Source organism: Lipophrys pholis (genome assembly GCF_963383615.2).
Source record: "Lipophrys pholis genome assembly, chromosome: 1".
NCBI classification, from domain to species: domain Eukaryota; kingdom Metazoa; phylum Chordata; class Actinopteri; order Blenniiformes; family Blenniidae; genus Lipophrys; species Lipophrys pholis.
The window spans coordinates 27,404,567-27,425,485 of record NC_137635.1 but is presented as its reverse complement, the minus strand read 5'-3'; the positions used below and the strand labels follow the sequence as shown (position 1 = coordinate 27,425,485).

General features: G+C 42.6%; 2 protein-coding genes across 6 annotated transcripts in view; one reads left to right on the top strand and one right to left on the bottom strand.

Annotated features, from left to right (window-relative positions):
• adcyap1b (adenylate cyclase activating polypeptide 1b) overlaps nucleotides 1–2,064 on the bottom strand; it is a 3,357-nt gene extending 1,293 nt beyond the window's left edge. Inside the window, exons 1-3 of one of the 2 annotated variants that reach the window (XM_080482074.1) lie at nucleotides 1,715–2,064; nucleotides 1,319–1,423; nucleotides 325–459 (exon numbers count right to left, since the gene is read on the bottom strand). In XM_080482074.1, the coding sequence (XP_080338200.1) occupies nucleotides 325–459; nucleotides 1,319–1,422 (239 nt within the window). In that variant the 5' untranslated portion in view covers nucleotide 1,423; nucleotides 1,715–2,064. The remainder of the gene's footprint in view (nucleotides 1–324; nucleotides 460–1,318; nucleotides 1,424–1,714) is intronic. The other variant, XM_080482075.1, reaches the window with a different exon arrangement.
• Nucleotides 2,065–8,705: 6,641 nt separating this feature from the next.
• On the top strand, nucleotides 8,706–20,371 carry atg10 (ATG10 autophagy related 10 homolog). 4 transcript variants are annotated; one of them, XM_080469400.1, is made up of 8 exons: nucleotides 8,706–8,792; nucleotides 9,701–9,807; nucleotides 9,909–10,055; nucleotides 10,931–11,016; nucleotides 11,599–11,785; nucleotides 13,235–13,332; nucleotides 16,709–16,806; nucleotides 17,503–20,371. In XM_080469400.1, exons 3-8 carry the CDS (start codon nucleotides 10,013–10,015, stop codon nucleotides 17,612–17,614), a joined length of 624 nt encoding a protein of 207 aa, XP_080325526.1. In that variant the 5' UTR covers nucleotides 8,706–8,792; nucleotides 9,701–9,807; nucleotides 9,909–10,012; the 3' UTR covers nucleotides 17,615–20,371. The 4 variants fall into 4 exon arrangements, with proteins under 4 accessions (XP_080325526.1, XP_080325524.1, XP_080325525.1 ...); XM_080469399.1 differs by lacking the exon at nucleotides 10,931–11,016 and adding an exon at nucleotides 9,217–9,296 and having other exon boundaries at nucleotides 8,724–8,792; XM_080469398.1 differs by lacking the exon at nucleotides 10,931–11,016 and having other exon boundaries at nucleotides 8,712–8,792.
• Nucleotides 20,372–20,919: the final 548 nt, after the last annotated feature.

Below are 20,919 nucleotides of genomic sequence, written 5' to 3'. Positions count from 1 at the left end.
CTGAGATGATAAAAACGCCAAAAACACATAGATTATCAGTGACTTAAAAAAATAAAACCATTATAAATTAATAAAACAAAAACAAAAAACAAGCGCAGACAAAATGGTCAAAAGTAGCCTAAAATGTTGTCATCAAAAGCAGCAGTGAATAATAACCGTCATCATATCTTTGAATCATCATTTTAGGCTACTCGCTAGGAAAAGAACACCGAACAAATAAGACGGGAAACTGTTGAGGGAGGAGGACAAAGCCAGCAAACATTATCGCAAACAGCAGAGAATCATTGTTTAAAGTAAATCCGGCTGCAGGTAAAGCGCGTGCACCTCTTCTCGGGGGGGTAGTACACCGTGTAGGCGTCGTCGCTCAGGGAGGGGGGGCTTCGTATCGCGAGCTGATCGCTGTCAAAGCCCATGTCGGATAACGAGTTCCCATCCTCATCGAACACGTCGTTGTTAAGTCTGGAGGTCGGAAACAGGAGAAGAGGAATGTGACTGTGTGCGGGCAGGAAGAGCTCTGAAACCCTGACAAAGGTCTGCAGGCGCCAGGAATAAACCAAGAAAACGAAAAAAAAAAAAAAAATGCGCAGGATATTTTTATATAAAAGACACTAACGACATTTAATATCACAAAATCATTTGCTTAAATGTATTGGGTGTGCAACCCATTCTGTTTTTCGTTCACGTATTTTGTTTTTGTAATTCGGCATCGTTGTTTTTAATGAACATTGTTTAATATCTAAACCCAGGCGGCAGCCTCATTAATTATTTAGCAATCACAAAAAAATGGCCGTGAAAACGCTCGTCTTTAGTTACAGGCGAGGAGCCAAAGAAAATATAGGAATATTAAGAGTGGTGGAAATGGCGTCAACATTTATAATCGATGGCAACCGCAAATTATGGATATTTTATTGTGAGAAAAAGAAAAAGGAATAAGTGCTAAAGGCATGTGTTTTTGCCTCGCCTCTCGGTGTGACGCCAGGCACCGTCATCCCGCAGGCTTCAGATCAGCTTTAATAAGAGGAGTTCTGAGAACCGTCCCATAGGACGGGTACCGAAACTCCCATATTTCCAGTCTTTCTACATTAAAGTCACGCTCAGGTGCGTGCATGGCCATAGCTTGTCGGGTATTTAAAAAGTGTGCAAAGTGTGTGCGCAATTATGCGCATTTCTTTTGGAAAAAAAAGTGTCCGAAACGAAATCATTCGAAATTATTTGCACCTGAAGCTTAAAATTGATATAAAAATCAGCTGCATGACATTACAACAGCTACATGATGAAAATCTTTAAAAATAGAGGATGTGTATAAATAATCGAGTACCTGATCTTAGGGTAACTTAGTCCGAGAGGTGTGCAGAAGACGCTGTAGTGCATTAAGATTCCGTAGATGAGCAGAATTAAAGTGGCTTTACTCGAACTGGCCATGCTGTCAAAAGGAGAAAACACATTAAACAGGTTACACACAGTAGAAAACATTTGTTTTTGTAACCCACAAGCTATTACTGCTGCTATCACATCGATTCCACATGAATAAAAGCAATACAAGCTGATTCTCATTCAGGTTACCTGGATCTTCTACATGCCTGCACCAGCTAAAGTCACTAAAAACAGCAGATTTCCTCACACTTTGGAAGTTTAAAAAAAATATATATATATTTTCCTTTGACTTTAATGGATCTTTCCACTCTTGAATTGGCTCTCGGAAGATCGAACCTACCTACTACCAGGAGCGCAGGGAGGCTGGGTGCTGGGGAGGGGGCGATCCGGGCGCGGCTGGCGCGGCTGGCGGCTGGTGTGTGAGTGTTGTGTCTCTCTCACGGCACTTCTCTCCCGGTGTGAAGCGCCTCCGTCGTGTCCTCTCGGTTTTGCCCCTCAGTGCAGAAAATAACCAAGCGACCCCCCTGTTCAGGCTTCTTTTTGGCACGGAACGGACAGGACGCACCGCTCAGCGCGGAAGGTAAACCCCCCCAGAAAACTTGCTATTGGAGCAGAGAGAATAAGTGCTGGCCGTTCCTCAGGTCTACATAGCGCTGCTCTCCAACTTTTTTCTTTTTTTTTTTGCCCTCTGCCGTGATTTGCCTGTGATTTTTATCTGCTGAGCCCACCCTCCTCCTCCTCCCTCCAATAAGTCACATAAAGGATGCTATAGACGTCATCAAGTCTTCCTCCCGGAATATAATAGTACAGTTCCTTCCTCGTCGATGCATCACCCCCCCCCTCCCCCCCACCATGGAAGTTTACTTCTAAACTTTTTTTCTTTTTTTCATGTAATGTCAGAAACGGTTGTAAATGCACTTCAGAGACGTTTTCACGCTCTTCTTTGTGTAACATGAGACGCTGAGCGCGTGACCACATCTTCTCTTCTCTTCCTGTTGCGTCACTGATCGGTCAGCAATGACTTCACGATTATGACCCGGCTCGGAAACGATCGTCTCGTGCTGGTGAAGAAGCGATGACGGTGGCGAAGGTGTTTAATGATTTAACGGTCAGCACGAGGCTGCGGGTCAACTTCAGAGACCGGGGGGTTCCGGAGCTGTCCGCGGTGCTGAATCCGACCGTCTTGTCCAGGCCGGACCACGAACCAGCCCGCAGCCCTGGAACGACCCAGCAGGTCTCTGTTATTGCAGCATCGCGGTCTCGAATATCTTTTCCAACAGATTGTGAGGAAATAAACGAGCCGCATAATCCGATTTGCAGATTGTTACAACAGGAAGTTCACGTTCACAGGAGCGCGTCTACCGAGCGATGATCCTCAATGTGTGCATCCTCTGGTTGTCAAAATCACATTAAACATCAGAAAGAGTGATCCGTTATTTGCAATATGTGTCAATTAACAGAGAAGCCGCAAGGCCACATTTTTAACAACTCTTTAAATTCAGAGCTTAGACTTAATTTATAATTTATAATTTCTGCCTCTCGTACAAGACCTTAATAGCGTAGAAAGACATATTATTAAAGCCCTTCAACCCTCTCTACCTCATCCCAGAATCAGCAGAATGTGTGAAAGGCTGGAGGAAAGTTCAAAATCGGAAGAGACTAAATAGTAATAAATAATCTGTGAAATGATTTAAATACTAATATTCTATTGAATTCCAAGAGCAAAAATAAAGAATTAATAAAGATGACTAAAAATGCAAACAAGATCAAATGTAGTTCGAACCTGAAAAGTGAAGAAGATGGTTTTAAAATAAAAGATGGCTCACGTTGTGTTTTGTTCTAAACTTTGGTTTGGCTAAAAGACTTCACGAGGAGCTGCGAGCTCTCACAGGATCACATCCCGACACCAGATGAATAAAGAGAAGAGTGTGAGCATGAAGAGCTTTAAAAAAAAAAATCACACACACACACGCACATGCACACACACACACACACACACACACACACACACACACACACACACACACACACACACACACACACACACACACACACACACACACACACACACACACACACACACACACACACACACACACACACACACACACAGCCTGGTATGAGTGGTTAGTGTGTGCAGGATGCCAGTTTCCAGACTTGTCATTAGGAGGGAGGAAGCTGTTCTCCAATTCTCTTTCGTTTCCAGCTTCGTGAGGAACTTAGTTATAATCACCAGCTGGAGGTCAGCGCCTCTTTTATTTCTCACTCTGCACCACTGAATCCCACCCAGAGCTCACACACCGGACGAGGAGCTTTGCCAAAGAAAGGGGAGATTGGCGTCAGCGTCGTGTTTACTCTGACGCAAAATGACGAAGGGAGCCAGTCACAGCCGGAGGGGCTCCATAACTAGTTCTTAACAACTGAAATCCACCCATCCCTCCATCCCCCCGTACCTCCAGACAGCAGCACTGCCCCAAACCAACAGGTGAAGAGACAGCTCAGTTCCAGTCTGATCAAAGAGCGCCATCAAGAGGACGAGACGGGAAAAGCATCAATGTGCCAGAAAAAAAGTTTGAGTCCGCAGGTTGAAACGATGCAGCAGTTCTAACAACGATGCAAAATAAATGTGTTCAGGTGAAAGTATTTGGAGGGTGCAAGATATGAACATTTCTATTTTAATTTGAAAAATGTCTTTCAAAGAACAAACAGCAGGCGTACAGCAGGATTCACACTCCAGAGGCCTGGACTACGAACCCTGATCAACATATCCAGGATCTCTCTGTTTCCTTGGAACAAGTCAAGAACTAAAACATCCTTCAGAGCCTCAGAGACCAGGATTTATTTTATTCTGTCAAAAAAAATTGCTCTAAATTCTCTCCTCTCCTGCCCACCAATCACCATCATCTAAGAATGGGCGGGTCATTTTCCAAGAGATCTGATTGGTCAGGAGGCGGAGCTTTGACCTCTTATCAAGAACATAACTTGCTCCGGAGCAGGTTAGACTTTTAGATCAGTTACCGGGTGATTTATCCGGGTCAGAAGTGGGTGAGCGTTGGAGAATGGAAAACCCAGAGTTAATCCTTGAAGTTATCCAGCATCATAGTACAGGGGGGTATTTCAGAAAGCAGGTTTTGTGAGATCTCAGACCATCTTAACCCTGAAATGAGGGAAACTCTTCCGTTCCAGAAAGAGCTGAAATAAACCTGGGTTAGTCACCATGGCAACAGACTCTGAACAGAACCTGCTCTGTGGCAGGTTTTGTAGAGGAAACCCTGCTGCAGCTACAAGATTGTCCGTTATTTCCAAACCCGATCGACATCGAGGCAGAAATAATCTGATAAAATATATGTCATGAGAGAGTCTCCAGGTCCAGATTAGATTTAAAAACATTTATTTTACTGTCTTCATTCCTTCCGGAAATGACCTCATGCCTCACATCGGAGCACATTTTATGAACAGCATTACATTCTTTTTTGAAATGGTAGTTTTATTTATAATATTGGTAAAGCAACAGTGTGTAGAGCAGTTAGAGAAGAAGTCACCCCCCCCCCCCCCCCCCCCCCCCCCCCACACACCGAAACAAGTGATTTGATTTTTCTTTTTTGGGGGGGGGGGGGGGCGGTTATAAAAATAAAGAAATGCCTCTGTCTGTCTGTGTGTGTGTGTGTGTGTGTGTGTGTGTGTGTGTGTGTGTGTGTGTGTGTGTGTGTGTGTGTGTGTGTCACCAGAGGCCTGGGGGGTATTCTAGAAAGGAGGTTCAACAATCTCTTAGTTTCTTCCTGAAATCTGAGTCGACTGACTCTGAGAGGGGAAATTCAGAGTTCCCAGCTCCAGAACAGCTGATCTGAATTAGTTCGATCGTCTCTCGCTAAAGCAGACTAGAGACAAAAGCCCCGTTTCCACAGTGCCCCTTGGTACCGGTGCCGGTCAGGTGGGGGTTGACTATCCGTAACCAGACCCGTATCAGTGCCGCGTTTCCATTACACGGGGAACGGTTTGAAATGTAGGCGGGGTTATGAATGGTTGCGGAATCATGCAGGATGTGACGCCATAACCGGAGGACATTTTCAAAAAAGTGACCTGATTGCTGCCGGACAACTGATTGGAAATGGCTGCTTGTTGGGAGAACAGCATTTGTCACGGACCAATGAGCAGACGGCAGTGTTGAAGCTCCTCCCCCTCATATCCGGCACATTGTGCCTGGGACCCCAAGTGGAGGGGTAGTGAGAAATGGTTACCAATGGTACCGGTTGGTAACGGTTCTGAGTCAGTGGAAACGCACAACAACCGGTTCCAACCTGACCCGTACCGGCACCAAGGGGCACTGTGGAAACGGGACTAAACACAGGACCCCAGCAGCAGTGTGGATATCTGTTAACTCCTTGTGTTTTCTTCTAAACTAAACGGTAAATTGGGACTTTTGTTTATGGCGGTGATTTAAGTTAGTTGTGCTAAACCTCTTTCTTGTTTTTCTTTAGTGACCAAACCTTTTCCCATCGTAAACCTGCATTACAACAACAGCTAAAGAATATGATGGACCCAACAATAACAAGACAACACCGTCACCATTAACAACTACTACAAAAGTAAATAAAGTTACAAGCAGCATTGAACGGGTCCTCATTCGCGCGGTGACAGCGCTCGTGAACCAGCGTTACGTCTGCACACGTTTCTTCCGGGGATATGCCGCATCAGGTTTCGCCTCATTGACTGTCGCTGCCGACGCCATTTTGGATGGATCACCCTGGCACTGACATAATAAAAGAAAAAAAATGAAATGAAAGAAGGTTCATTCTTCTTCTTTTTTGACTCTATAATTCTTATCATTTATTACCTTGTTTTGTCCTTAATCAAAACTTCAGATTTTGTTTTGAATTTAAGACGTGACACAGACTTTGGCTTATTATTATTATAGTGATGGGGGGACAAAAAAAAGTATATAATTTACGATTTATAAGATATTTGTAAGATAATCTGAAACCCCTTATTTTCTTCGACGCTTCTTAATTCTCAATTATTACCTTTTTTTTAATGCAAATGTGAGTGTTTATACAATGACGCTACTTCTTGCTGGCAGTGCCTACCTCTTGGGATTTTGATACCAGTTCTATTGCTTTTGTTATTGAGGGATTAGATTGTGTTTTCTTTTTAGTTGCTTTATACTAGTGATTTTCTATTTTTATAGTACTTGCTCGTGGTACTTTTTTGTTACATTGTCTTTCTCTGTCTTTTCACTGAACGTCAGGGGGCTAAGACAGAATGTCAAACAGAAAGCTTTATTTTTATTTGGAAAACAGCCAAAGTAGGAGGCACAGAAGCGCAGTGGGGAAGTGATGTTTGGTTTATCGCATGGCTCAGAAAGAAGATCTGGAAGAACTCCTCCAGTGGAGTTATTTTACATTCTGAAGGTGATGCCGAAGGTCTTTTGTTTTTACATTGATTATCAATATCAATGATCCTGTAATCTTGCTGGTTAACTTTTATGAGTACGACTCTCATCATTAACGGAACTCCTCAAGGGGCCGGTCCCCTTTAACATTAGGATTAACGATATATTTTGGAAAGTACCTCATTTCTTTGGGAAGTCTCTGTTTGCAGATGATGGAGTGATCTGGAAGAGGGGTAGAAATCTGCCTGTCCTTTTCTGTCCGATGCAAAAGGCTCTGGATCAGGTAGTTCAGTGGGCAAGTGACTGGGGATTTAGAACTTCATATTCCAAAAGTAAATACGCCATCTTTGGGTATAAGAGATTCCTGCAGTAAATATTTTGTTGTATGGTTGCTCAGTTGAAAGAGTGAAAATATTTAAGTTTCTTGGCCTTAGGATGGATGAAAGATTCACATGGAAAGGACACGGTGTGAGAAAGTCCTAAATACTCTCCGTAGTTTGGCTGGAAGCGACTGGGGTGCTGGGAGAGACACCCTGGCTATGGTTTATCATGCAATGATTAGATCCATCTTAGATTATGGTTGTGTGATTTTTGGTTCACCTTCCAAATCTGTTCTCAGTAAACTCGACCATGTGCAGGCTCAGGCCTTGAGAATCTCTAGTGGTTCTTTTAAACCCACTCCTATCCCTGCCTTGCTCATTGAAATGGAGGAAATGCCACTAAAGATCAGGAAGCGAAAAATGGGGCTTCAATATTGGGCCAAGCTATGTGGTGCAAGAACCAGTTCACTTTCAAAGTGCCTTTTAGATGCTTCCTGGGAATTTTCTGGCACCAGAAAGAAGTTTTTACACCAAATAAAGCAGCTGGCGAAAGGATTTTGGGTTGGAGGGTGGAAAAGTGTCTGGTTGGTCGTCTGTTCCACCTTGGTTTCCTCCTGAACCTGAGGTTCAGCAGTCGCTCCTTGACGAAGGGAGAAAAAGCCTCAGCTCGGATGTGAAGATGCTCCTGAATCAGTTTTATGGGTTCATGAAAACATTTACAGACGTTCAAAGGATCCAGTTTCGGGGAAAACAGAGATTGGAGTTTTTGTTGATGAGGAGAATCTGCCAACCAGCTTACCCACATCAGATAATATGTCTATTTATTCTGCTGAACGGGCAATCCAAAGAGCTGCAGACTGGGTGCAGCATAATAAACCAACCAACAGTGTCATATGCTGGGATTCTGCTGCTGCTTTGGTGGCATTAGATGAAGGTGCTTCCAGAGCTCGACCGGATCTAGTAATGCAGATCCTGCACTGCCTTTCAAGAATGGAAAGGTCCGGTTGTCATGTTTGTTTTCTGTGGGTGCCGGGTCAGTTGGGAATTGAGGGAAAACGAAACGACTGATGGATCAGCTAAAGAATCCCTGACTAAAGAAACAACTGAATTAAATGTTCAAATGGGTAAAGGCGAACGGATTGGCATCGGCAAAGAAAAGCTGGAGACAATGTGACAACAGGAAATGGATCAGGAGCAGAAAGGTCGACATTTTTATTCTGTGCAGCCTTCAGTGAAATGTAAGAAGTGGAGGAGTACGCTGGTGCGGAGAGGTGGCGTCATTTAGTGGTTTGAAGGTGATGGGCAAACATCTGAATAGGTTTTGTGAGTGTGGGGAATCAGAGACGGTATTTCATGTGTTATTTCGATGCATTATACTCTTGTCACAGGCAGAAGCTGTTTAAAGATCTGTCTGATCTGGTCTGGAGGTGTTTTACTTTGAAACGGAACTTTCTGACTCTCTTGTGAAGGCAGGGTTAAAATCCCTCCACTCCTCTGGGTGGAATGAGAGGATTTGAGCTGGTGGAGTAATATCTTGTTTCGACGGTGGAGGGCAGCATTAAGCTGTACGGCGTACCGCCTGCCGGAAATCAAGAAGAAGTAGAAGAAGAAGCAGAAGCAGCAGACACAACTTCCTGTTTCCGGAAGCGAAGTGAAGGCGATATCGGTCACGTCACGAGAAGTTAACCAGACGCTGAGCAGAAACATGAGTAAGAAGAGGAAAACATTAACAAACCGTTAGTGACGAAGAGACTGTATGGTGTCATTATTAAGTAGATATCTCTATGTAGTAATTGTTAAAGTACTGGCACTATAGTTCATTTGGGGAAACGCCATGTCAGTGTAAACAACACGGGTGTTTATTATTGGATGCATCTTCTTCAGCATGGTCTTCATTGGTGCGGGTTTACTGACAGCGGGATTGTTTTGTAACCAGGAACAGCAGAACGCTTCAGGGCTTTATTGAAAACGACCAGTAATCACGGTGGTTTTTAGACCTTCTGGAGGCTCCGTGCCCCCCCCAGAAACTACTCCCAATGTTTTTTAAAGATTAGCACAGACAAAGACAACATGCCAGGAATATCTGAATTAGTTTTGCCGGACTTGATCGAGGTATGCTTAATTGTTCAACAGGTTTTATAGCAGCACCGAGCCTCTACAGAGCAACACCCTGTAAGAAGTACATTTAAGGCAGTTCACAACAACTTGTAGTAGTAGGTGAAAAGTTTCTGTCTTCTTATAATTTTTCTGGCCCAGTGTCCTCCCTCTCTGGAGACCACAGCCTGACGTCTGTGTTAGAGCATTACAAGCTGTTCCATAGTACCAACTTTCCATTTAGAAATGATAGTTTGAGTGAAGCCACCATTCCAGTGTGGAGTCATTTCATCTTAGAAAAAAAAAAGAAGAAGTTGACTTCTATAATAATGGGTATTGCTGTCATTTTTTACATTTCCTGACCATTTCAATGTAGTTAAAACTAATAGTATCAAAATAGATTTTGCAAATATTTAATGAGCGGTTACACTATAGTTTGTCTTGATACAAAAAGACCGGCCACCTGCGAAAACCACCTTAACTGTACTGGTTACCAGCTGCTTCCTCACACATTCCCTTGCAGAGATGAGCTGTTTTGCACTAGATGAGGAGAGGTTTGGTGTCTGCTGTCGTCTGCTCCTTCAGCGCTCTGAGCAGCTGAGAGATGGCTGGAGCTGGAATGTGGTTCAAGTGAGGAAACCTCTTATTTATCATAATTGAAAGAGCCTGTAAAACCTGCTGCAGCCTGGGGCGGGGGGGTGGTTAAATACCTGTGTGTGGTCTGTATTCAGGGTTCAGAGGAGGGCTACCTGAAGAAAACTGTTCTCCGGTCTGTCACCACCAAGCCAAGCTCAGAGCTCAAACAGGAGCGATCCGACTCAGAGCTGCACACTACATGTGGCTGCAGCCTAGAAGCTCAGGAACAGCAAAGAGAGCAGGTGAGACAATCATTCATTCATTCATTCATTCATTCATTCATTCATTCATTCATTCATTCATTTATTCATTCATTCATTATTCTCCACCTAAACTGCATATCACTTAACATCAGGAGCTACTGAATAGAGCTGCTCAAAATATCACAAATTTATCACCATCACTATATCAGCAAGAGGAATACACACATTGCAAACCGCTGATTGGCCTGCAATAAATTATGGGTGTGTGCTATGTTTAGGAGCTTTAAAGCTGAGGGAATGAAGGACACTCTTAGTCTGGATCGCTCTCACAAATTGAAGCTCTTCTGCCAATCAGTCTATTAAAGTTTATTTAAAATGAATGCATTATTTCTATATTATGTTAAGAGCTGATTTCTGGGGGGATCTTGGATCCAGAATATGCATATTGTTGCCTGTTAGTCCCCAAAATGTTATTAAAATCCTGCCATAAGTGTTTGAGTTGTCCTGTTAAACAAACTAACAGCAACTAAAACATGGACATACGGAGGCCAGTTTGCTTTCATATGAAGGTATTATTGGTGAAAAAGGTTTCGGCACCTGTGACAGTGGAAGTTGTTGTTGTGCACAGTGATTTGTGTGTGTGTCTGCAAATCTGAGCTCACATATTCCATACACCCCGTGTACTTGTGTACTGTCCACAACACTTACACGTTCACAAATTCTTAATTACGGGTGTACTAATCCTAATTTACGGATTAAAAAAAACTTCCACGTCTACATTCTTGCATCTATTGTTGCAGTTTATTTGGTTCATATTTGTTGTGAAGTTGTATACAGAATATTTAATATGTGCAAATATGAGTGTGAACTTGTGCAATAAATGTTCACAAAATATTTGTGTTATTTGAATACAGAAATTCAAATCAATAACTCCAACTGCCCACCTTCCCTACGAGTCACAGCTTCAGCAGCAGGGACCGCGATTGTAGCAACATGCATGGTAGGTTGTGTTTTTAACTGCTGCTGGTAGTTTAATAATATATGTGCTGAATCGAACTCTTCTCATTCTCACTCCACGATGTAGACACACGCGCCTCTCCTTTAACTGACTGTAGGACAAATGCCCCTAATTGGAAGTGGAATCAGTTGATCTCAGATCAGCACCTGCCTTTTGCTGGATAGCCTGAATGCACAGATAGTTCTGCACCACACATTGCAGCGTAGGGCCGCAATTTGTATTTGAAGAAAACAGAATATGTGACTTGTAGGGAAGATTCGAGCAGCTGTAGTTATTGCTTTGGATTTGTGCTTTAAAAGAACACGTAGCTTTAGTCGTGAGGAGGGAATAGATTTTGTGATGAAATAAAAAATAGGAGGGGGTGGAGAGTTGTTGGCTCCAGGGGGATACAACACTGCTCCTTTGCCACCCCTTGTGGCACACGGACAGAAATCACTGCTCTGTCTTTTGTTGTATCATTTGGTCATTATACCAGTGTCAGCACAACTGTGTCTTCAACTACTTTGGTTTGGACCTGGAAACTGAGTTCCACTGAATGTTGTATTCTGTCTTTGTTTCCTCCAGTGCGCTGACTCCTCCTGCGCTGCTCCTGAAGATGTCAGAGGACACTCAGAGGATGAAGATTGTGATAATGATGATGGGACCTGCTCAGTACCTGAAAGCAGCAGCCAGGCGCTGCAGTACGAGTACCATGTTCTGTATTCCTGTAGCTACAACACTCCTGTGCTGTACTTCAGAGTCTTCACTTTGGGTTAGTCACACATTCCAAAGGCTGTTGCTTTGAAAGGGACAAAGTTCCATAGTGCTCCTGATCCACAGTGAAGTAGTCAGGACAGTGTCCCAGGATCCAGTGGAGGAGAATACGTCTCCTGGCACTAAACAGCAGCACACAAAGCAAATTCAGTGATGAAGGGTTTAGGTTCACTGCAGTGAGCTGAACACCCAAACTACAGGAAATGGGTTCTAGGGATAGTTTCTTCTTGAAAATAATATCCATTTCTTTACATATACTATACCAAAATTCAGTCACAAGGGGATAGTCAAAAATACAATGGAAATATGAGCCTATGCTAACTTTACATTTGGTAAGAGTATTTTGACCGCAAGAGGTTGTATCTATGAGTCTCACTGGAGTAATATGAAGCTGATGTATGTGCTTGTATTGTAATCCCCTGGCTTTATTGGTAGATAGGCAACCGGGGAAGCGATGCCAAACCCATCCCCCTCGTCACCCGAAATGGTAACCCCCAAATCAGCTTCCCATAGGGAGCTCACACAAGCAGTATAAAGGCCACTTGGGATTAGCAGGGTCCTTTAAAACCTCGTAAGGAGTTTCGTCAAGTCAGAGTTTTGCAATATATCTTCCAGTGTTGAGAGGGAGAATCCATGAGGATGTAACTTAGTGACAGAGCTAACAGAGCCGCGCACCTGCAATTATCAAAACATTTTCTTGTTGATTGAAAATGGACTGCTCCGTGACGCCGACTCCTCCGTCTTCGCCATTAGCAACTTGTTGCATTTCTCCAGTGTCTCACACTTAGCCTCCACTGCAGTTCGCCGTCAGCCACATTCCTCGAGTGAAGGTTCGACCGCATCGCAGCGTGAGGCAACCGAGTCGAGGGTAAACTGTGACGTGTCCAAAGATGAGCGAGTTTCAGCTCGAAGGGATTCCATAAGCTTTGTTACAGCTGAAATGGAGCTGCCATCTTCAGCGTCGCCAGCGTTGCTGTCTGGGTGATGATGCAGAGTTCGCTCTCTAGCAAACTTGCTGAGTGGTCGGACCCACGCCGCAGCACTCTGAACTGGACGCTCTTGGCAAGAGTTTTCTTTCCCAGACATATTGCAATGCGTCTCGATTTGTCCGGAGATTAACAATAGCCAACAGAGAGTAAATATGACGTTTTCACAGTAATTATTTATAAAAATATGCAGGAGCTGGTAAAGACGTGTCTTCCTCGTCGCCACGTTGCCACGCCCCTGTCACATGTGACAGTCACGGCGAGCGTTACGTCTTCACCTTGTGAAGCTTCATTAATAGCAGGTATGAAACACTCATGTTGGGACTTCCTACAAAATAAACCAGTGTCAGAAAAATACATTTTTTGAGGGAGGGCAATGAATTCACCCAAATCTTTCTATCTGTATTAGCCTTGTATCTGTTTTCTGTTGAATAGTGTTTTCTGTTTCTTCTCTCTGTCAGAGGGGAAGAGCCTCTCGTTAGAGGAGGTGTGGAGCTCCGTTCATGCTCACTTCAGGCTTCGTCTTCTGGAAAGTCCTCTGGATACCATCACCCAGCAGGTACCAGCAGCTGCTTCTAGGATTCAAGCGTTCACAGTAAACGTGCGCGAGAGATACATGCTGCCGGCCACAATAGTTCCCATTCTTATTTCTTTTTACTTTGTTTTTAACTCTTTCATCATTTTGGATTTATACTTGAGGTGTGTCAGTGTTTTCTCCGCTCTACTAATATGTCTTTTTTTATCAGCTATGTTGCAACAATTTCCCTAAAGATGAAATCTATTCTATTCTATTCTATTCTACCAACCCAGTCTCGCTCCAAATTATGTAATACCCGTGTTTGTCCACAGCTAAAAAGCTAAAAGAATTCACAAAAAAGCTGCAAATGTACAGTATAGTTTATTTTCTTAGTATCCATTTGGTTTATCTACATTCATTCAGCTTTCTCACCAAACCGAGGTTTTTCTGTGGTTGCTGAGGCGTTGCTGAGGCGTCGCTTAGGGACGTTGTTAATAACGGACCAGAAGAAAGCTGATGTTGCATCACAGATCTTAAAACTGCAGTAGTACATTTTGACCCCAAATTTAAAAAAACCAACCAAAGAAATTTGACCACAAATATATTTTTATGCATTAAACAAGGACGTCTGTTGATTTTCAATTTTCTTCTTCTTTTTTAATTTTTTTAAGTCAGTTGTGTGTATTCTTACTGCTACAGAAATGAGGTTCCCCTTCTGGGGTAAATCAATCAATCCATAAATCAATCTGTCATCCTGTCTGCATGCAAGTAGCATAACAACAAGGCACCAACAACACAACAATAATAATTGGTAATAAATCAACTAAATAATAAAAAAAAAGGAATAAAATAATCATAAATAATAAAACTCTGACACAATAAAACTTCTTTTTAAAATATTAAAAAGAAATGATACAAACCACATGGAACGGGGCTCCCAGTCTAACTCCATTTGGTTCCTCTGAGAATATTAAAACATTATTTTACTTCCATAAGAAATCACACCGTCACAGGACTTATGAACTGTGCTGCATTAAAATCCACTAAGTGCATCCGTAGTAAAGGTAAATATTTACATTACATTTCTACTTCAAATAATGACAAAAGACAAGCTTCTCCATTTTGGTCTTCATAGAATATTCCAGTCGACAAGGTGTCATTTTTCTTGTTCATACTGTTTAGTCTTGGAACAAGATTGGTGTCAGAAACCCCTTTAAATGAGCTCTTTGAGGTCAAGCCAAGACATGGAGCCTGTTGGGCCTTTTGACTTCTGATGCTCTCTGTAGCTGTTGACAAATGTAGGTATTACACAACTTGGAGTGAGACTGGGCTGCCAAAAACATAAATAGTAAACAATGAAATTAAATAAAATAGAAGTAATAATTATATTTATAATAATAATACATTTAGTTTATCAGCGCCTTTCAAAACACCCAAGGACACTGTACAAAACACGTTAGAAACAAGTAAAACAAACGAAACATCTGTTGCAGTAAAACAACAAGACATCCAGGCATTTGCAGTACACACGATTTCAAGTGAATATGCTCGTTTTGAGACGAGATTTAAAACAGTCCAGGGAATGTTTGTTTCTGATGTTGGGTGAGAGTGAATTCCAGAGGTGGGGGGCTGAGCAGGTGAAAGCTCTGGACCCAATGGTGGACATGCAGGACAGTGAGACGGTGAGAAGACGCTGATCTGAGTGCGGACTGGTGTCTGGATGTGGAGGAGGTCAGTGAGGTATGGAGGAGCAAGGTTATGGAGGGCCTTGAATGCCAGGAGTAGGATTTTGAACTGAATGTTTTCCTGGATAGGAAACCAGTGGAGTTTAAGAAGAACTGGGATTATGTGATGGATGGAGGGAGTTTGGGTGGTGATGTGGGCAGCAGCGTTTTGGACCAGTTGGAGTTTATGAAGGGACTTGAGAGGGAGACCAGACAGACGGGACCAGGCAGGAGGTGACCAGGGCGTGGATAAGTGTGGCGGTGCTGCTGGGTGAGAGGGAGGGGCGAAGGCAGGTAATATTGGGGAGGTTGAATGAGCCTGAGCGAGTGATGTTATTGATGTGAGCTCGGAATGATAGTGTGCCGTCGAGGATGACACCCAGACTCAACCTGAGGTGAGGGAGACACGCAGGAGCTGTCGATAGTGACGAAGAAACTATGAATTTGGTGAGGGTGGACTTGGAACCAATGAAGAGAACTTCTGTTTTGTTACTATTGAGTTGGAGGAAGTTATGGGAGAACCAGGAGTTCATGTTCTGCAGACGGTTTTGGAGGGAGGTGGGCGGGAGGGTGGAGGTGGTTTTGGTGGATAAGGTAGACCTGGGTGTCATCCGCATAACAGTGAAATTGAACATTAATTCTCCGAAGAATATGGCCGGGGGGGTAAATGATGAAGAGGAATCAACTCAGAACAGAGCCTTGTGGGACTCCAGAGGAGAGAGGGAGACAGCTGATATTTAAAAGATTTCAATTGAATGACCTGAGTGTGACCAGAGAGGTATGATCTGAACCAGTCCAGGGGTGTGCGTGATAAGCCAATGGTTGCCAATGTGTGGAGGAGGGTGGAGTGGGAGATGGTGTCAATTGCTGCACTCAGATCGAGGAGGAGGAGGATGAATAAAAATCCAGAATCAGAGTCTTACCATCTGTTCGCGGATGACAGTCAATTTTATTATTCTTTTAATCCCAAAGAGATCAATGAACTTTCCATTTTACGTGACTGTTTGCAGGCCATCAATATGTGGATGTCTGACAATTACCTTCAACTAAACACAGGCAGAACAGAGGCTCTTATACTCACCCCCCAAAGATGGACACCCCCCATTAAGCAGCACTTTGGGCCATTAAATGATGATATCAAACCCTGCCTCCGTAACCTGGGTGTGTCTTTAGACCAGCCTCTGTCACTAGACCACCATGTCAGCCTGGTGACACCTTCCTGCTTTTTCCACCTGCGTAACATCGCTAAACTAAAAGGAAAGGTGTCCAAGGTGGAGCTGGAGAGGATTTTACTGTTTTTATCTCTTCTCCTTTAGACTATTGTAACGCCCCTTTTACCTGTTCAACCCAGTCATCTTTAAACCGCCTTCAAACTGGAACCAACTGGAGAGCCCACATTACCGATGTGCTATCCTCAATTCACTGGCTCCCTATTTGTTTTGTTTTTAGTGTGGTAAACCACCTTGTCACTCATGTCTGTGAAAGGTGCTATATGAATAAAATAATATTCTATTTAATTGCATTCTATTCTAAATGTGAACAATGTAAACACAATCGAGAAAACCTATGGGCTCATGATGAATCCGATGCTATCGGGGGTGAGTCTCAACTATAAAACTGCTCCACCTTGCTCCATCATCATCATCACCCCGTCATGGAAGTGCCACTGAGACCTTGTTTCCTGTGTTTGTCAGGAGCACCCCTTGCTTGGTCAGCCGTTCTTCATGCTCCACCCGTGCAGGACGAAGGATTTCATGAAGCCTTTGCTGCAGGTGACTTTGGACCAGAACAGGTACGATTTAAGCTGAATTCACTGAACCAGGAATTCAGGATGAACCTGCTGCTACATGCAACACTTTTACATCGCATTCCAAACTAGTATGCAAATTCTGCTTTTACCTGATTTCCCTAAATAGTCGATGCAAATGACAGTCAGTATAACTTTCAAGGTTTTAACCTTCAGAGTATATTTCATGTTATTGGACACGCCCCCCAGTGTTAACAGAATTCCTTTTAAAAGAAAAAAAAAATTCCAAATTATTATACACAACAGAGTTTCTAAACATTTTGTACCCTTTTGATGCCCCTAGTATCCAGGGATGCAGGGGTAGACCTTGCAGCATGAAGTGCATTGTTGAACATGATGAAGAACAAAACATTTTTAGTTCTCCCCTTTTTAATAATAACAAATTAAATATAAACAAGTTTGCCTAAAAGGCATTTCTACACTTAAAAATCATTGTTTCAAGACACATTTTGACATTTAAGAAATTTGCACTTTATATTTGATTTAATTTATGTTTTAGTCTTTTGCCATGAAGTTTGGGGTGAAACAGGATGATTCTTTTGGACTTATTACTATAGAAATGATAATTGTCTTGATCTTGAATTTATGGCAATAACATTCACTGTAGTTTATCTTTTTGTTTCAGTTTATTTTGGGGTGATTTTTTTTTCTTTCTTATCTCTCACCTTTTTGTGTGTGCAGGCCAGTGAACTACGTGTTGTCTTGGCTCAGTGTTGTGGGTCCTGTGGTGGGTCTGCACGTCCCTCTGCAGTACTGCACACAGCTCTCCCCGGCAGACAGCGAGCCAGGCTGAGGCTGTGGGGTTCCTCCGAATGCAGCAGCTCAGAAACACACAAATGGTCTTCTGTTGGTTCTTTACCGAAGTGTGTGGCAAAACATGCGTGCAGCCCATGGGATCATTTATCAAATCTTGAAATGAAACTTTTTAATGAAGTCCACCGGGAGGCACACCAGGGACGTGCAGAGACCTTTGGAGGGGCGGGTGCTCCAGATACACAGAAGGGCACATACTACCAGGCGTATCATTGGGAACAGCCAGTGTCAGACAATTTATTAGATCTAAGAAAAATGGTAGGTGTGGAACCTGAAAGTGAGTTTCATTTAAGACAATATGTAAAACAACCCTCGGCACAAATTGTAAGCAAAATGTTTTAATTCAGTAAGGATTGAGAGCCGCTTCTTTGATTAGAAGGTTAACCGTGGCTTCACATGTGACTGCTGCTTGGCTGAGGAGGGATTAGGGAAAGATTGCAAATAGGCTCTCAGAGCGGAACAAGGATGGGAAATGTGACCGTGGCAAATCAGGGACTGTATGTGCTCCTGAAGTGCAGGACACAGGAACTTGTACAAAATCCTTGGAACGGTTGGAGTTACAATTTTTAAATCTTTCCTCTTCACTGAACATGGAGTGGGTAAATGTAAAGAAACTTGTGGAGTTTCTCATAACCACAAGGCTGTGTAATAAGATATAGAAGACTCTCAATGGAATTTAAATATCACCCAGTAGATGGCAGCAATACACCAGTGATGTGTCTAGTCTGCTTAAGTTAAAGAAGAAGAAAGAAATAAGCTGTCCCGGAAGGGCCAACAGCAGCACAACACAATAGCAAGAGTCATAACAACAGCTTTTTGTTGTTGTGTTGTGGCACGTGCTGTTGGCCCTTCTGGGCCACCATAGATGTGCCAGAATTCAATAAATGAATACATCATTGAATAATTAAAGTTGTCATTTATTAATTAAAGTTGGAATTAAATATATAAATGTGTCATTAATTCATGTAAATACAATTCATTTTATGTAAAAAAAACATAATATTTTCACTATTATTTCTTGGTCTGGTGTTGCACTGCTTCATTAATGTATTTTATCTGTCAAACTCACCCATCAGAGTCAGTGGGCGGATCCTTACACCTGATTGGTTCTCCTGCACATCAAGTCAGAACAGATCGATCCCAGATAAGCGATCGCTGCAGAGCTAGTGAATATTTCTGGATACACTGGGTGGCGCTATATGTTAAAGTCGGCTCATAGTAAAACTCCAGACTCGTCTAGTTTCTACCCGACTGGTGGAACTTTTATTTCTTAACTTCTGCGAGTGATTCAGAGCCTCCAGTACACAGTGGCAATAAAAGCCTCCCTTCGGAGGGCGACTTCCCACTGCTTCCTCGCCGTTTGGTTGGTGGGAAACCTTCAAATGTAGCCATCATATATGACCACAGTTCAGTTGAAAGCAACTGATTTCTTTTGAAATGTAATATTCTACACACTGCAACTCAAATAGCCTCCGTTAGATGAACCGTATAGACGTTGTTATTGTTGTTTGAGGGCGAGCTTAAGCCAGGGAATAGAGAGCATTTTCCACGGCTCCAGCTCATCTATGTCCCAAGTTAATTTTATATGAGCTAAACACAATAACAAATATATTTTTGCTACCCGTGGAAGGTAATCCTACGCAATCGATTGTCCTTATTTTGTCTGTTTGTACAACCAAAAGCAGAACAGTGATGCGGTATCGTTGCTGAAGTCCTGACACTCACAAGATGGCGGACGCACTGACGTATGTTCCTGTCAGTCGGCGAGGTGTCTCGTGTTTATGTCCATGCACTTAAAGCGCTTACGTCGGGTGACGTCATGCTTGACTGAAGCCCCTATGGTCCAAAAGTTCCCACTTCGTAACACAGGAAAGGCGAATTTATGAACGGGAGAGTGAAAGTTATGTCACAAAACCACACTGATACATATCTTTGCGCATTTTCCAGTGGGTTTACGGAAATTGTGGACCTTTTCTAGTGAGTATACGGCGTATATCTGCGTATCACGTAGACTACACCACTGCTCTGAAACATCTCTCACCAACTCCCTACAAAGTCCCTGCAGGAGGTGAAAAGGACGCTACGAATGGTCTTAAGCCTCTGAATGCCCCGAAGCGGCAGCGCTCTGTCTGGTTTAAACTTCAGCAGAGTGTGGACTCTGAACACTTTGGTGGCGCTTCGTCTGATTGTAATGAAGTGTCCCGTTTTGCCCCTCTTCCTTTTACGTTTTCCTTCCAAGTACTGCAAGTAATATTAGTTGTTGTCTTCCCTGCCGACAACTGAATTTTCTGGAACTTCCTTTAGTCATGAAGTGATCTCGTAGTTACTATGTGTACTCAGTACTAAATATCTGCCCCAACACTCAGCTCTTCAATCACGGCTTAAGACTTTTCTGTTTGCTGCTGCCTTTCAATGGAGTGTTTATGTGGCTGTAAAGAGATTTTTATTATTGGTTACTCTTATTACATAATCTTTGAGTTTCTTGTGTTGTGTCTTAATAAGGCTGAAATAATGTCACTATGTTATTTTAGCAATGTGAAGAAGTGGCAGCAGCCTGTTCCCATGTTTTATTTACAGCAGCTGGACTGGAAGCTGAACTTCTGACTAGAAGCAGCTGACGAGCGGTCAAGCCTCCATGATGTGTGTGATGTTGACCTCTGAGCTCCAGCAAGCTTTGCTGCCTGACCATTGAACTCCATCAGGGAATAAATCTTGTTGATTAAATTGTTTCAATGTTTTATTTGTGTTTTTTGAACATGCAAGCTCATTTCCTCAACATAACCTATTTGATTATGCATTTTACTTGTTGCATTTGTTTTTTTTTTGCCGTTTAAAGGGTTTTGAATTGCCCTGTGCATGAAATGTGCGATATAAAAAACGTGCCTGGCCTTCCTACTTCCAACATAACGAACAATAATTAACAGCTACCAGTATTCACTTAATGCTGTAAAGACTGGTGATATCATATCTGAAACAGGTGAAACAATAAAATTATTGTTTCCATGGCTAAAGATGAAAATTGTGGCCATTTTAATGAAGGTTTTAATTATGTGATATTATGACAATTATGGGGTCAAATGGCCACAGATCTCTGTTTGCTTATAATATATCAGAAGGATAATCTTTGGCTGATATGTTTTAAATATATTTTGACACGTAAGAGAGTGAAAATGATAATCTATGTACAAAAAGAAACAAATTAAGAGTTTTAAAAATTTGTACAGATATAATGTAGAGATGTGTCACTGATTTAATTATATTAACACATGTTTCATTACAAATATC

What these genes read in the sequence shown, in the direction of transcription:
- atg10 (XM_080469397.1), top strand. Translation starts at nt 8,789, where the DNA reads ATGAGTAAGAAGAGGAAAACATTAACAAACC. An exon ending in GGAGCTGGAATGTGGTTCAA is followed by an intron (nt 9,808 to 9,908) that starts GTGAGGAAACCT and finishes GTCTGTATTCAG; the next exon opens with GGTTCAGAGGAGGGCTACCT. An exon ending in CTTCAGAGTCTTCACTTTGG is followed by an intron (nt 11,786 to 13,234) that starts GTTAGTCACACA and finishes TCTCTCTGTCAG; the next exon opens with AGGGGAAGAGCCTCTCGTTA.